The following is a 15,079-nucleotide window of genomic DNA, read 5'->3' as shown; positions in this document are numbered from 1 at the left end:
TGCTATATTATGTTAGCCTGGTATATTGTTCAAAAAGGAAACATTCTGTTCTAATCTCTAGTCTCTTTTTCTTAAAGAAAAAGGGGAAATTGTTAAGATGTATGTAACCTACTTACTGGCTATGCGCAGGCGGGAAAGGGGGGGCGGAGGTTTTATGTGGGGACTTTCCACTTGTTGTAAAAAGGAAGGCGACCATTAAAGGTGGAATTCTAATGTCAATTGTCTGATTATTGGACCATCAATAGTACCAGCCAGCACTTCAGTATATAAACACAAAACAAGGAGCAAATAGCCAGCTTTGTCAGTTATGTAGGATCCATTAGGCATATGTAATCCCCAGCTTCCTGCAGTTGCAGGGATCAGCTGAAGCGCCGCTTCATTCACGAACTCCTGCGAGTGTACATTATCTCTCCATTTACGTAACTCATGCCTGGCGCAGCAGGATTACCTCAACTTAGCTGCTTTCCCCCTTGTGTCTCTGAAGGGACACCATTTGGGTGACTTCCAGATATCTCGAGTACTGCGAGTGGACTATCAAAAATATATATATAAATATTTTTTGACCCAATTTTTTGACCCTGATTTCTCTACAGTTGGTTCCTGACAAGCTGATTGTGATCAATTCCAGCAGATGCTGCCAGTGTGAGTAAGAAACAGCAGGCTAAAAAGCACCTGGCTGATCCAAGATGGCTTCAGTCTTTCTACACAAGTGAGCAGACTGACGATAATGTGCTGAATAACTAGCAGGGGGCACTCTCACTCACAATGAGATGCATTTTTTAAAAAAATATGAGGCAAACAAGACTGCTGGTACTTCAGCTGAGCAAAATTTGAACAAGTGTAAACGTTTAACCCTGGCTCTCAGCATAGCTGGACTGGTATGCCCGATGGTGATTTTTTGTTTTTATGGGCTGATGTTTATTTGTTTGTTTGTCTGTTTGTTTTTTGTAATGGTATAAACATTTAAAGGCGTGGATTGGCTAATTGGTCATGATCAACTCTAGGCTGGACCAATTACAGCCAATGAGGTTGAACTTTAAAGTTCTGTATTGAGGTGAAAAGGAACGCGATTTGTCCCATACTTCAGCTAGAATGAAAAAAAAGACGCAAAGCTGGAGTTTTTCTGCGTCTTTATGCTGCACAGCTGCCTCTTCTTCTCCCATTTTCTCCCCCTCCCTCTCCTGTTGCTATTTCAATCATGAAATTGATCAATGATCAGTTGATCAGCTTTTCTCTCTTGTTTGTTTATCGTCCCCTTTGCGCCAGAAAGAGGAAACAGGTGGAGGTCGCGCTAAACAACAGCAGCACATTTAAGCTTGATCAGCTGTTGTTAGAATTGATTTAATATTACTTTCTAGTATCAGCTGATGTTTGCTGGAGCCACAGCTGTAAAAGCTGCTGGTCATGATGTCGGTTTGGATATGTGGTGAGAGGGAAACATGAAGATGAAACCAGGAGATGTCCTTACTGAATCATCAGAGCTGAACAGGTGATGGAGAAACAAGTTTACCTTTTAGGTGACATGAATGAGTTGAAGGGAAGTTATGAACTGTTTCTGAGAGACAAATAACACCAGGATCCTTTTTTTATGTAGCTGGCGGCTGGTAACTGTGCAGGGGTGAGTCTAGCAAAGTTTTGCCAGGTGGGCCAGGTAGGGCATTAACAGGGAAAGGGGGGCACAAAGAAATACTTTTCTTTCTTATTTTCATTTTAAATGTCCAGCTTTTAATAAATAATTATCTGAATCTTACAACGAAAGTGGTCATCTGATGTAAAATGTATAGAAATTCATTATTGCATATAGTAAATATCCATCCATCCATTTTCTTCCGCTTATCCGATGCTGGGTTGCGGGGGCAGCAGCCCAAGCAGAGAAGCCCAGACCTCCCTCTCCCCAGCCACCTCCTCCAGCTTATCTGGGGGAACACCAAGGCATTCCCAGGCCAGCCGAGAGCTATAATCTCTCCAGCGTGTCCTGGGTCTGCCCCGGGGCCTCCTCCCGGTGGGACATGCCCGGAACACCTCACCCAGGAGGCGCCCAGGAAGCATCCTTGTCAGATGCTTGAACCACCTCAACTGGCTCCTTTCGATGTGGAGGAGCAGCGGCTCTACTCTGAGCCCCTCCCGAATGGCCGAGCTTCTCACCCTATCTCTAAGGGAGAGGCCAGCCACCTTTCGGAGGAAACCCATTTCCGCCGCTTGTATTTCCGATCTTGTTCTTTGGGTCACTACCCACAGCTCGTGACCATAGGTGAGGGTAGGGGTGTAGATCGACCGGTAAATTGAGAGCTTTGCTTTTACACTCAGCTCTCTCTTCACCACAACAGCGTCCACATCACTGCAGCCGCTGCACCAATCCGTCTGTCGATCTCCGGCTCCCTTCTTCCATCACTCGTGAACAAGACCCCGAGATATTTAAACTCCTCCACTTGGAGGAGTTTAAATATTTCTAAAAAAAAAAATTCTAATTCCTAGAAATACTGAAGATATGGGTTTTTTGACAGAAACTAGTTGCATGTATGTAGAATGTTATCACAAGTGAGCCTTATGTTTATCACACCTTCAAAGTGGGGACATTGTATGTGGTTTAGAGACATCCAGGTGCCACAGGTATGGGAAGTGATGGGTCACTACTCAGGAATCTGAGACCAGGTGACCATGCTTTAGCTACGGCGGAGTCAGATGAGGAAGAAGAGAGAGGAGGGGTGACGCACCGGCAGTGTTCTTTTTGACAGATGTTTTTAATTTTTTTAGGTCCTCTTTTCCCTCATGAAGCTTTTCCTTTTCTCACACTGTTGTAAATAAAAATTTATTTTCATTGATAATAAAGTTTACATTGACCTGCTGCACCATCTCATGGTACAAAATGGTATTACAGCAAAATATGGCCTGGGTCTATCTAAGCTGAACTTGGTCTCTCTCTTTAGCCAGTGTTGGGGATTAACGGAATACATGTACCGCCGTTACGTATTTAAAATACAAAATATGAGTAACTGTATTCCGTTACAGTTACCGTTTAAAAAGGTGGTATTTAGAATACAGTTACTTTGTTGAAATAAATGGATTACACGGCGGTACTTCCCTGTTTCATATTGTCGCGGGTCAGGCCTGTTTGGGTTTTGTTTGACAGCTACGTTCTGTTGTTCCAGGCGGCAGCGTTACGGTTGCCATGGTTACAGGGTCTCTGCGTGTTTCCTGGGTGAGAGAGCGCCTGTTGTTGTTGTTGTGCTAAGCTAATAGGCAGAATGCTACAGGTATAGTGCTAAAGAATGTAGCATCATAGGCAGTGTAGTCCGTGCTGCAGGGAGAATGGACTGCCATACACGTTATGTGTCTGTGAGTGAGGGAGGGAGATAAAGGAAAAGTATGAGCTGTCATCGAGCAAAAACGGGAGCTGGAAGCATGTAAATATAATAATAACCACTGCAGCCAAGAAGAGTGCCTGAGGAGCCCAGTTGTAAGTAAGCTATTAAGACTCGACTGTACGCTGTGTTCGTGTTTTCCTCCGAAACAATAAGTTCCGTTGGAGCAGCCTTTCAACGCCTCTCTCTGTCTCTCGCTAGCAAAGTTGACCCAAACAACAAAGTAAAGCTAGTTTTCGGCTACGAGCCCGACACAGAACCCATCATATTAGCCAGAGGTCCCTTTACTATGGTTCGGAGCCGCGAACCTTCAGTAACAGTAATAAATCACAGCAATAGGACATTCACGTAGTTGTAAACAGCATGATAATATATTAAGTAACCCAAAGTATTCAGAATACGTTACTCTCATTGAGTAACGTAACGGAATACGTTACAGAATACATTTTGGGGCATGTATTCTGTATTCTGTAATGGAATACATTTTAAAAGTAACCTTCCCAACACTGTCTTTAGCACAGTGCATAGGAGTTTTGGACATAAAAAAACTAAACATAGTAGTTCTTCCACATCCCCCCCCTCCCCCCCTCCAAAAAAAACAAAACAAAACAAAAAACCCAGTCCACCAGAGGACAAGAAAGAGTGTACATAGCTCAAGTTACCATTTGTCTTTGATTTATTTGGACAGTAATTACAGGATATACATAGTGTTTCATTGAAACAACAGTGTAACACTGATGGGCAAAGCCCTCTTTGCTCCTGAGGTCAAGAGATGGTTGACGTACTCTCAAGCAGAGATGTGCAGAAACAACATTTTGCTGTGTTTGTGTTCAGGGGCCAAAAAGGAAAAGAAGACTGATACCGCTCAACAACGGGGCTTTCACACAGTTCCTAAACGAGAATTTCAGTCAGTCTTAACGGAGAAGAACCGCTGAAGCTCCGATGCACTGAAACAAATTCGGTATTAACCACCTTGGGATTTGTTTTGTTTTACAGCTCCAATACAACATTGTACAAAAAAAAGCATATTTACAGGTGAACTCAATAGATATATATATATATATATACACACATATACATGTACACGTACAATATTATATAAATATAGTAAAATATTTTAAATTACATTGATTTCACGGTCTTCCATAAATAGATGACAACATTTCGGTGACGTGTGAATGTTGGAAGCACAGTGTGCCATCTACGACAGACTCTCCACTCGGTGGGAAGGAATCCGCGTCGCGCTCTCTTCGTTATTGTTTGGTTGAAGGTGTTCAAGAGTGCAACCTGTTTTTAGTTGTTTCTTAGGTTGTTGGTTTTTTGCAAGTTTAACAGGTATCTTATAACCACGGCATGTGGTCAAAATTCAAAGTATTCTCCCATAAAGAAAAAATTTCAAGTTTCCCACAACCCCTGAATAGAGGAAGTGGAACTGGGAGGCTCGCAGGCCTTCTCAAAGCAGTAGTGTCGTCGCTGCGCAGACCTTCAGCAGGTTATAAAGACTAAATACAGTTTCAGGAGAGACCTCACGCAAGAACCTCTGCAGCGCCCAGTGCTAGGTTTGAAAGGGCAGGTTCTGTTGAGTGACGCACAGTTTTACAAGGAAAGCTGACACTGTTAACAAGGTTGCAGAGACTTGGTACAAATACTGAAATAGGCTGTGTTAGGCCTTGCCTGTGAAAACTGACAAGTGTGCTGATTTTAAGTGCTTTTCACTATATAATTATGCTTTACAAACACAGTTTTGGCAAAGTTAAAAAAAGAAAAACTGTTGTAAAGAACGTAACTAAGAAGGTTAAACTTTCAAGTCTGTTCCCACTTGTCAGGATTTGGAAAATTCACAAGGTTTTTCTTTTGTTTTGTCAGCAGGATCTATTGTTGCCGAGCTCAGAGGACACAGTTGCAGCGTACTTGAGCGTAAGCTCTATTTTGAACTCTGACTATTTCTTCTGTGGCGTGAGGCACGTTAAAAGAATTTTGTTTTCAGCTGTACCTTTAGTAACTATTCAAAAATAAAAGCAAAACAATACCTCAAACTATCAAAACACGAAGAATAAAAACGAGCGAAAATGACAATTAAAAAAGTTGCAATAAAAAGAGAAACAAACAAAAAAAGTAAAACGCCGACGTTGTGGTCTATCGCAGCATACTGTACAAAGTTCAGATACATTCTCTTGGAATGGCATGGTCCGTCGCTCAGCGAGTCGATGCTGAACATGAAGTGAGTTCTTGTGTTTTTCTTTGTTTACAATAGGTTTGATGTTGGTTACAAGGATGTCGAAGAGCCAGCAGCACACAGCAGGAGAGCTGGAGGTTTAGTGTCCGCTGTCGCTTGTGGCGTTCTTGATCCAGTCCAGGATGATGAGGGTCATGCTGCCAAGCATGACCACGATACCGAGAATGAGGAAGACTAATGCCTAGAGAGGAAAACAAGATCACAGTTAGCTAATGTGTTCATTCACACCAAGTTAAATGAAACCTTTCACAGTTCAACAAATGTGTAATTTGTTGTCTTCGGTTCAGTATAAAGCTAATTATCTTACTTTAGCTTAGCAATGCAGAAGATAAAGCTCATTTGTTGCACTATTTGTGTTATCCTTTAGTTAAAAATATGAGAATTAAAGAAAAAACAATCAAACATAAGAATTGTGGTTTTGAACAGAGTTAATTCAAGTGTTTGCTTAATATGAAGTTAAACTAAAGGGCTAATTACTGCAGCTACAACCGTGTCAAATTCTTGGCAAGGAAACAAATAAGTGTAAAGTTCCAAAACTGTTCATTTCATCGAACTCCATCTTACCCCGATCTTTTGCCTAGACTTCATGGACTCTTTCTTGACCAGTCTGATGTAGAAAGCTGAAGGCAGGATGAAGATGAGCATGGCAGCAGCAGAAGCGCCTGACAGAGTAAAGATATTTGGCATTTTAGTCACAATCCTTTCTTTTACTGTTGCTAAGATGTTATTACAGTATCTTGTATGCAGACACATACCTATAAAGCCAAAGATGTCCCTGATGGTGGGAACGAAAATAACCAGGGCATTTGTGCCAGCCAGCAAGAACACAGTGATGGCAGTGTGGCGAACCCAGCTGAATCCCTTAGAAGGGCACAGGAGCTGGTTGACAGTGGTACGAATCTGCACAATGAGAAAAACACAGGGAGGTTATTCCACATGACCTATTATTTGTTGTAATTCATATTTTAGAATCTCTGTGACATTTTTTTTTCAAACTTACAGGGAAGAGGACAACAGGAACAGTAAGGGTGACGGCGGTCAGCACGGCCAGACGGACAATCAACAGTAGCACATCAAACTTGTACACTTTGGTGTAGGTATGCAGCAGCTCATCTCCCACGTGCTCTATAGACAAAGACAGCAGATGTCCTCCACTTAAGTCAGGGTTAAAGTCATCTACTCATCTAGAGGACTGTATATGGATAACTAATGGTTAGGACCTGATACCATTTTATAAATTAAATTTTAGAAAAAATTTAAATTTGCATTGTTAGTCAAAGATTTTTTATTATGAAGTTCTATAAACGCAAAGTAAGTAAAACCTTATATATTATATCACCCATATTTATATGTGTATATGTGCCATTAGGATTAATAGCATAAAAATTATCTTCATGACAAGCTAAATTCCGCTTTCATATCTTTGCAATCAGTGTAAAGGTGGGAGTAGCTGCTAATTAGCTTATCTTAGTATAGTAATTTGGCTACACGCTATTTAGATTTTTAAGAATCTCTACTACATAAATAGTAAAATAATAATGAGAAAAATGCAGCGCTTCAGACGTCTCTGGATCAAGCTAAGCTAACCAGCTAATGAAAAAAAGCAAACATGTTTTCACTCCGTTTTTTGGGGTCTAGTTTTTACATTTTCCTTTGCCTTAAGCTGTGTGCTTATTCAGATTTTTTAAATTTTCCCCATTTAAAATTTATGTTCCACATAATAAACATGTAGCCAAGTGGTAAACCGCAAGCTTAGCTAACTGAAACAATGGTTTGCTCAGCCTTGTGGTTTTACAAAGGTTTGCAGGTTGACATTAGCATGCACAGCAACAAAAAACATTTTGTTTCATTTTTAACACCCTGTTATGATATTTTAATGTAAAATAAGTGTTTTACTAGAACAAAAAAGCATTTTTTGTTACATGTATATTTAAGCAAGAGGCTTACGACCACAGACCACTAGACTTCTATGTTGTTTTAGGAGTATTTAAGTAGGTAAAACAAATATCATTTTGCAATGTCGACTCATCCCGACTACAAACTGGTAGGGGGGGGGGGGGGGGGGGACGGCACGCCACACTGTCACAGTTTTCACTATCACTCTCTTGTATAACTGCTGGTAAGTTCCGGGAACATTTCTTGGTGGTCTATCAGTTGTTTTTGTCATGAAGCACGGGAACACAAACATGCTAGCACACTGCTCAGTGGCATCAGGTGGGTTTTTTCACAGTCTTGCATAACTACTGTTCCTGAAAGTTTCTCGCTTAACCTCAGATGACAGAGCCCATTTAACATTTCGTATAACTTCTTGTGAACTGGTATAGGTGTGTGTTGACATTAACAGCCTCAAGAAACTAAATTTGGTTACATTTTTTCCCCACATAAAAAATTAGTGTACATATTTAAATTTTTACTGTCTTGACTTACGGTTAAAAGTCAGGTATCCAAAAAGGGCAGCCAGCAGGTACATGATGAACATAGCCAGGAAAGAAACATTGGCGACATTCTGCATCTTCTTGCGGGAACGGCTGTTCAGCAGAGAGTTGAAGACATGTTTTATTTAGACAGCAGACAAAAATGACTGTACAAAAGTTGTAAATTGTGTTTTATATGTCAGGGAAATTTAAAAAGACAGCAGTGTATACTCACTCTTTGAGCTCGTCGTACATGGGCAGGATGGCGGGGTGGCACACAAAGGCGAAGGTAATAATAGGGACAGCATAAACAGTCTAGGGAGGTAAAAAAATTCATTATAACTAACGTCTAAAAAGTAGAAATGATTTCATTATGGTTTATTTCAGTTCTACAGATGTTCTAAGTCGTTACCTGTGAGTTGACGATAAAGTATTTTGGCTTGCAGGTGTCCTCGTCAGAAGTATTGTCGCTGTGTAAGCTGTGTGAGATGTTCAACGAATGAGTCGAGTTGTCGTCGTTAATATCAGGGAGAGGGCATGGGATCTGGAACTTTTTGATGATCACCTTGAAGTAGCAGAGAGCAAATTTCCCATTTTAGCTCCTTATTGTAAAGAAGCAAAGGTTCATTAAAACCACATTTACGGCATGATCAGAAACAAAGACTTGACTGTTTTATTCATTTGACTACATTTTTTAAAACAAAGGAATCCCGCTCTGTTGTGTAGGAGGAAGGGATTTCACTGGAAGACTGAAACTCAATTGGCAAAACAAGAACAGCGTAAAGGATGTGCGGTGATGCGCTAACATGAGGAATGAGGAAAGGTGTGTCATACTCACCACAATCAGAAAAAAGACCATGCACAGCAGTGACAGACCACTCGTGTAACCAAGGTAACCTGAAAGAGTGAAAAACACAATCATTAGCGATGCCCTCCTCTATCACGTCACACTATGGTATTAAGATTTTAAAGCTTTTGAAATCTTGTACGCGTGCAAGTGCGTCACTGACTTTGAACCCAACCCTGTTCAGAAATGCATCTGACTCGCAGCACCCACCCACAAAACACACACACACACACACACACACACTTTCCTTACCTAAGTTCTTTAGCAGCGACAGGGGCAGGATAATGCCAACACTAACCAGCAACACCAGGTAGTCACCGTTGACGTACCATTGACTGAAATACAAGACAGAGCATGTCAGTGTTAGCTAATGGAGATCACCAATGAATAGGTAAAGATTTCTGTAGCTGTGTTAAAGGGGCAACACAGGTTGTTTTGCAGTGTTCTACTGTGAAATCTACTGTCAATGAGTTTGAATTTTTTGTTAGTTTTATCATCTTTCTTGTGTATATCTTGCATATTAAGAACCACAAGTAATTTAATTAGCTCCGTGATGCCGAAAGCAGCACGCTGAATCTACTTTCCTGTGAAATCCTCTGCAGCTTTTAGGGCTGATCAAACCTCTCAGCTGCTGCTCTGACACGTCTTGCTAGGCCTCTGCGCACTAGCTGACAAGAACTGGCCTTCGCAAGCATGACTGCATAGCTTACAAAAATAGATGTAACAAAGAGGCACAGAGGAGAGTGAACTACATCAATTTTTTAAACTCGAAGCCGGGTGGCGGTGAGATCATCCCGCGCTCCATCTCTGTGCGGCACCAGCTGCATTTTCTAAAAGGGCTCTTTGAAAGAGCCGCTCAGAAAGACAGAACACTGTCCGTCCATTTAAAAACAGCCAGACAGTCCTCCTACACATCCCGCCTGTGCTCCAAGCAGAGCGACAAAGGCGCTGCTTCACCTTCCCCGACACTCAGCACTTGAAAAACAACTGGCAGCCATTTTGCTTAACATGTCCACCTCGAGTGCTTCTTTCATTCCTTCTGGGAATTTATCTTTTTCACCAACACCAACACCTCCCTTTTGTAGTCCTAGTGCAACCAGCAAACATTCCTATTGGGGCGAGTAAACCATGCTGTATTGACATTTAATCTACATCTTTGGCTGCACGACAAATGGTCTGGTGGTCTGATCTGAACCACTACCAAAATCGAATCAGATGTTCCTTGGACAGAGGCCAGCTTGACTGATTTGTCCTTGGATTTCTTGGAAATAAGTCTACAACCTCCAGGTTCATCATTTGATTTGTTAAAAATATTCATATAAGTAATGCGCCAGTTTCAGCAGTGTTTCTTGTGTTAGGTGAAATAAAGCAGTGAAACATGAAAAAAAAAGAAGAAATGGCTAGTATTACTATAAAGCTTGAAAATTCAAAGCCACCAAGCAGAGTGTTTAGCTGCTAGTGGAGCCATCCAGCAGTGTTTGTATGACTTTCCCCTCTTCATGAAAACACAGCTTATGTTTGTTTACAAGAAAACACCACACGGTGCCTTTAAAGAGGTCATGTCGGCCAGTTTGAGGCGCTGTGTCTGTTGGAGCGGTGCGCACAGACATGCAGTCATTTCTAACTTTTCCAGACCTGCGTTTGTGTGTGGAAGCTGCTAAAATATCAAAGTCACTCACTCGTCGTTGGCTCCTGTGAAAGCTTTTATAACAGTGGGCAGCTCGTATTTCACGATGTAGAGGTAGCTCGACATGGCTGTTGGGGAAAAAACAGAAAAACAACAACAACAGCAGTTAGCACATTTTCCTGTAAAACTGAGGGAGAAAAAAGAAAAGGAGGAAAAATAAAAATAGCGATCTCTAATATTTGGCAAGGGGCCCAGATGTTCCAAAGAAAAGAATCATGGCATGCTTGTAAAATGACTCAAGGTTTTACTGGAAGCTACAAAAACAAACAAAACAAGCTGGTTTCTATCAACCAAGGTTTCCCCCCGTGCCTTCCCCCCTCTATGCTCTCATTGCAGACACAGAGGAGCAGTGTTTTAGCTTTCTGAGTGAGCACATGTTGGATCTATTACAGTTACATAACATTCATTTTTCTTACCTCCAATGTTCTGCATGGTGATGGAGAGGGAGGCTGCGAGTTTCCCCGGTGTTCCGAAGGCTTTGTAACCCAACTGCTCGTACACCAGTGCACCTAAATACACAAAGAATTGTGGATTTAGAACAACAGTATTTTTAAAAAATACACACTTGGCATTTGGGGATGTTTGTCTGATAGACTTACCCCCTTCATTGGCCGTCTTCAGCAACAAGTGCACAGAATACAAGGAGAAGATGGCGACAGACGCAAGAAGAATCCTGTAAACAGACAAGGGAGAGCTTTAGCTGTATGTTTACCTGCGACCTTGATATAATTAGATTTAAAAAAAAAAGAAAAGCAGAAAAATCAATGATGAAATGTTCTGATCAAGGCTGAAGTGCTGAACATGGGCCTTTGAAGGCCAGTTGAATGACAAATGTATTTTCCTGACTGGTGAACAAACACATTGACATTTGGCTGACGTGAAGGTCACATATTGCTGTGCAGGGTTTACTGATCATGTCTCACATCCCTTCTCTCTTGTGATGGCTCAGATCTCGTGTGTTTTGGGAGAATTTGCCGTTAGGATGATTTCTGCTCCAAGAGCAAAGTGTCAGTACCTTTAGTGTTTATTTCGAGACCTGAGCGTGCGCAAGTTTGCAATCTGCCTTGTCAAAAACAAACCCAGAACTCTAAGTTCTTTGAGTCACAAGCAGCATCAGCAGGAATACAAAGGACGAAAGGTTTCCCTGCCCCTGGGATGCTGCAGAGGCAGCACTGTACACTCGGCATTATTAATAGTTCAGATGAAAGTAAATCTCTTGGCCTTCTGAGACTTGTCTTTGATAAATGCAATGTTCAGCTGTGTGTCCAGCTGCTTTGGTGGCTGCTCGTCTGTCTATGACGTCCTTATTCTGTCTCATCTCAGTTTGCAAAGGCTTGATCTGCTTTACTAGCACCAGACAGTACTTCAGCATATAAACACAGAGACATAAGGAGCAGGTAGCAAGGTTTGTCAGCTGGGTAGGAGCCATTAGGTGTTTGTAATCCCCAGCTTCCTGCAGATGCAGGGATCAGACTGGTCAGCTGCAGCTCCATTCATGATCTCCTGCAAGCGTACATTATCTCTCCATTTACGTAACTAACTCGACTTAGCTGCTTTTCCTGCCACTCCCTTTTGTTTCTGACTCCCAGAGATGTCGAATACTGCGAGTGGACTCAAAAAAATATTAGATTTTTTTTTGGACCCAATAATCTGATTTCTTTCAATTGGTTGCTGACAGGCTGATTGTGAAAAGTTCCAGCAGATGCTGCCACCGTGAGTGAGAAACGGAGGGCTAAAAAGGAAAAATTAAGAAATGCAGCACGCGGCTGATGCAAGGTGGCTTCAGTGTTTCCACACACACAAATAATGTGCTGAATAACCAGCAGGGGGCACTATCACTCACAATGAGATGCACTTTAAAAAAAATCTCAAGATTGCTGGTACTTCAGCTGAGCAACATTTGAACAATTGTAAACTTTCAACCCTGACTCTCAGGGTCGAGCAGCTGCATAAAGGACACATAAACACTCTGCTGGCGGCGAAAAGTCGTCGTGCAGAGATGGTCTACAGCACAAGCTGTCACACCAACGCAACAGACCATACCTGCCCGTGCTCGTCTGAGCCGAATGCGGATTATGAAATAAAAACACACCAGTTTTGAGTCATGCTTATTTGGTTTTCTTTACATCTTAACCTCTTGACTCTGGTGTTAGCTTAAGGAGTTTCTTTGTTTGTTTCCTTTTGCCTCTTTGCATTGGACAGACGTAAGTAATAGATGCTTACACAAACAGGGCGATGCCAGTGTTGGCCATGGCAAAGGACAGACCCAGGATGCCACTGCCCATGATGGCGTTGCCCAGGTTGAAGACGGACATGCCAAAGGAGGCACTACCCTGGTGCTGTGGAAAAGACGCAGGACGGTTAGGGCAAGATGAGACATCACATCACTGGTTAAAGGAGAAAAGATAAATGTGCTGGAGGAAAAAGAGAAGCTCTTACAGATTCAGTAGCATACTTCTTCTTGCCCGTGTGTTCAGGGAGGAAGTTTTGGCACTCTGCGTCAAAATCAGGGTATTGGCTTTAAAAGAAAAGAGAAGAATCAAGAGTTATTTTTGTGAAGTGTGGTTTATACCATGTGCAGTTTTCAGTTCTTGAGTATATATTTTTCACTATAGTGTGTGTGAAGTGAGCCTTACCCATCCAGTGGCACCTTCTTTGGGCATGGGTATTCACTGCTGTTTGAGCTGCTGCTGTCATCTTCTGGAGCATTGTTGAAATCTCTCATCTCGGGCATTTTAAAGCTAAAAAAAATAAAAAATAAAAAAATAAAAAAAGTTATTTTAACTGTAAATTAACTGTATTTCTTATATTTCTGTATACTGCGTCATTTCCTCAGTCTTTTCCCCCCATTTCTAGCTGTGGGCGTTCACGCTGCCTTGAGAATAATCAATATTATAGTGGCTCCACCGCAGCGTTACTCAGGAATCTGAGACCACGTGACCATGCTTTAGCTACGGCGGAGTCAGATGAGGAAGAAGAGAGGAGGGAGGAGGGGTGACGCACCGGCAGTGGAAAAATACCAGACCGGCATCACCCCAACTCTTCCGTAGATACTGACACACATACAAAAGAAAAAAGCCGCAGTACACGCGGACAAATGTGACACTTTGCGCACATTTCCCCTTAAAAATCGTCTTAAAATCTGGACTTTTCACTTTCCTTTTTCTTGAAACATCACATTTTAGAAACTGCCAATGAAACAAAAACGAGGTGACAATCAGACATAGCTGTCTAAATCGGGCATATAGTAAAATAACCTTCTTGGATGACTTTTACGCACATGAAGATCCAAACAGGGCCACAATGGCATTAAATGGTCAGAGCCATTTAATGCCATTATTCCCATGACCCGACCGGCTCCACTGGAAACAATGACACGTGTTGTCCCTTTATGGGCATGGCTCTCCCATTTTGCGCAGCGGCCGTGGCTCAGGCACAGGGTTATCTTTAGAGCCTTTTCAGATTACACACAAGAGACACTTTTATATGTCTTCCATTTCGCACTGTGTGTGTTTTGTGATCTGTGTGGCAGTAAAAAGCCCGTGTCCTAATACATGCCCAGCACTGCAGCATCACTGTCAAGCGGACACTTCATTATTCGTTTATTTGGATCAGGGCTGACCTAATAAGAGAAAACGCCTCGGGATTCTCAGACAATGACATGTTATGAGTCTTTAGTGAGAGATCTGCACATGTACTGTGACAGGAAATCATTCTGTTTCACACTGATTAGCTTTTAACACCCGATAACAGACGATTTTTAATTAAAGAAAATACCTCGCATTAAAAATAAAAAGGTAAAGACATAAAATGCTGTAATAATGTGCAATCAGAAACTGTGCAGTGTGTTAAAACTTGTAAAGATTTGATTTTTTAAATTTCAAATACTGTTCCGCCCACATCCGCCAATTTTCCCTCTGCCGGTAAACGAGAATGTCGACATTCTTACCTTTTGAAGATGTCTTAGGATGCCTGAAGATCCTTTCAGTAAGAAGAAAAAAACGTCCAGACGATTTCTTTACAAAAATCAGCTGATCCTTGAAAAGACTAGTTTTTTTTTTTTTAATATATATATATATTTATAAAGACTGAAATTTTGAATGAATGAATGGGCCTACTAGTAGACCAGATCTGACTTTAAAAAGCAGAAACTGAAACAGGCCAAGGAGCAAAAAGATAAATAAACCGAAACAAAAACGCGAAAAGAATTTCGATGTATTGACTATTTGAAACAAAGTCCAAGAAATGCGGCGCACTCGGAGAGAAAACCCTGTTCTGCTATAAAAAAGGGGCGAGGGCTCTTCCTTTTATAGATGAACATTGCATCAGCCCAAACCAGCAAAGAGGGAGGAAGAGGGTGGAGACCTTTTACGCACAGTGACGTGGTTTGTGTACAAACAGATTGACTTTCCCTCGCTGGAAAACCACGAGCGCTCTCTGATACATTTACAATAGTCAAACCACATAAACACTAAACCAGTGCTACATAACACACACAAATGTCTAAATCCGTGGATAACTAGGCTTTACTTT

The 15,079-nt window shown here is 41.7% G+C and overlaps 1 protein-coding gene across 2 annotated transcripts in view; it reads right to left on the bottom strand.

Annotated features, from left to right (window-relative positions):
* Nucleotides 1-14,873, bottom strand: part of slc38a2 (solute carrier family 38 member 2) — a 46,694-nt gene extending 31,821 nt beyond the window's left edge. The window contains exons 1-16 of one of the 2 annotated variants that reach the window (XM_085136998.1): nucleotides 14,496-14,854; nucleotides 13,183-13,287; nucleotides 12,986-13,064; nucleotides 12,770-12,885; nucleotides 11,146-11,219; nucleotides 10,963-11,055; nucleotides 10,539-10,614; nucleotides 9,112-9,194; nucleotides 8,851-8,909; nucleotides 8,425-8,577; nucleotides 8,248-8,327; nucleotides 8,026-8,126; nucleotides 6,599-6,723; nucleotides 6,354-6,498; nucleotides 6,163-6,260; nucleotides 4,021-5,779 (exon numbers count right to left, since the gene is read on the bottom strand). In XM_085136998.1, coding sequence (XP_084993124.1) covers nucleotides 5,678-5,779; nucleotides 6,163-6,260; nucleotides 6,354-6,498; nucleotides 6,599-6,723; nucleotides 8,026-8,126; nucleotides 8,248-8,327; nucleotides 8,425-8,577; nucleotides 8,851-8,909; nucleotides 9,112-9,194; nucleotides 10,539-10,614; nucleotides 10,963-11,055; nucleotides 11,146-11,219; nucleotides 12,770-12,885; nucleotides 12,986-13,064; nucleotides 13,183-13,280 — 1,482 coding nt within the window. In that variant the 5' untranslated portion in view covers nucleotides 13,281-13,287; nucleotides 14,496-14,854 and the 3' untranslated portion in view covers nucleotides 4,021-5,677. Of the gene's footprint in view, nucleotides 1-4,020; nucleotides 5,780-6,162; nucleotides 6,261-6,353; nucleotides 6,499-6,598; nucleotides 6,724-8,025; nucleotides 8,127-8,247; nucleotides 8,328-8,424; nucleotides 8,578-8,850; nucleotides 8,910-9,111; nucleotides 9,195-10,538; nucleotides 10,615-10,962; nucleotides 11,056-11,145; nucleotides 11,220-12,769; nucleotides 12,886-12,985; nucleotides 13,065-13,182; nucleotides 13,288-14,495 lie in introns of those variants that run through there. The other variant, XM_085136999.1, reaches the window with a different exon arrangement.
* Nucleotides 14,874-15,079: the final 206 nt, after the last annotated feature.

The sequence above is a fragment of the Neolamprologus multifasciatus genome, chromosome 17 (assembly GCF_963576455.1).
Source record: "Neolamprologus multifasciatus chromosome 17, fNeoMul1.2, whole genome shotgun sequence".
Classification (NCBI taxonomy): domain Eukaryota; kingdom Metazoa; phylum Chordata; class Actinopteri; order Cichliformes; family Cichlidae; genus Neolamprologus; species Neolamprologus multifasciatus.
The sequence above is the reverse complement of the archived record's forward strand: the minus strand, read 5'-3'. Positions and strand labels throughout refer to the sequence as shown.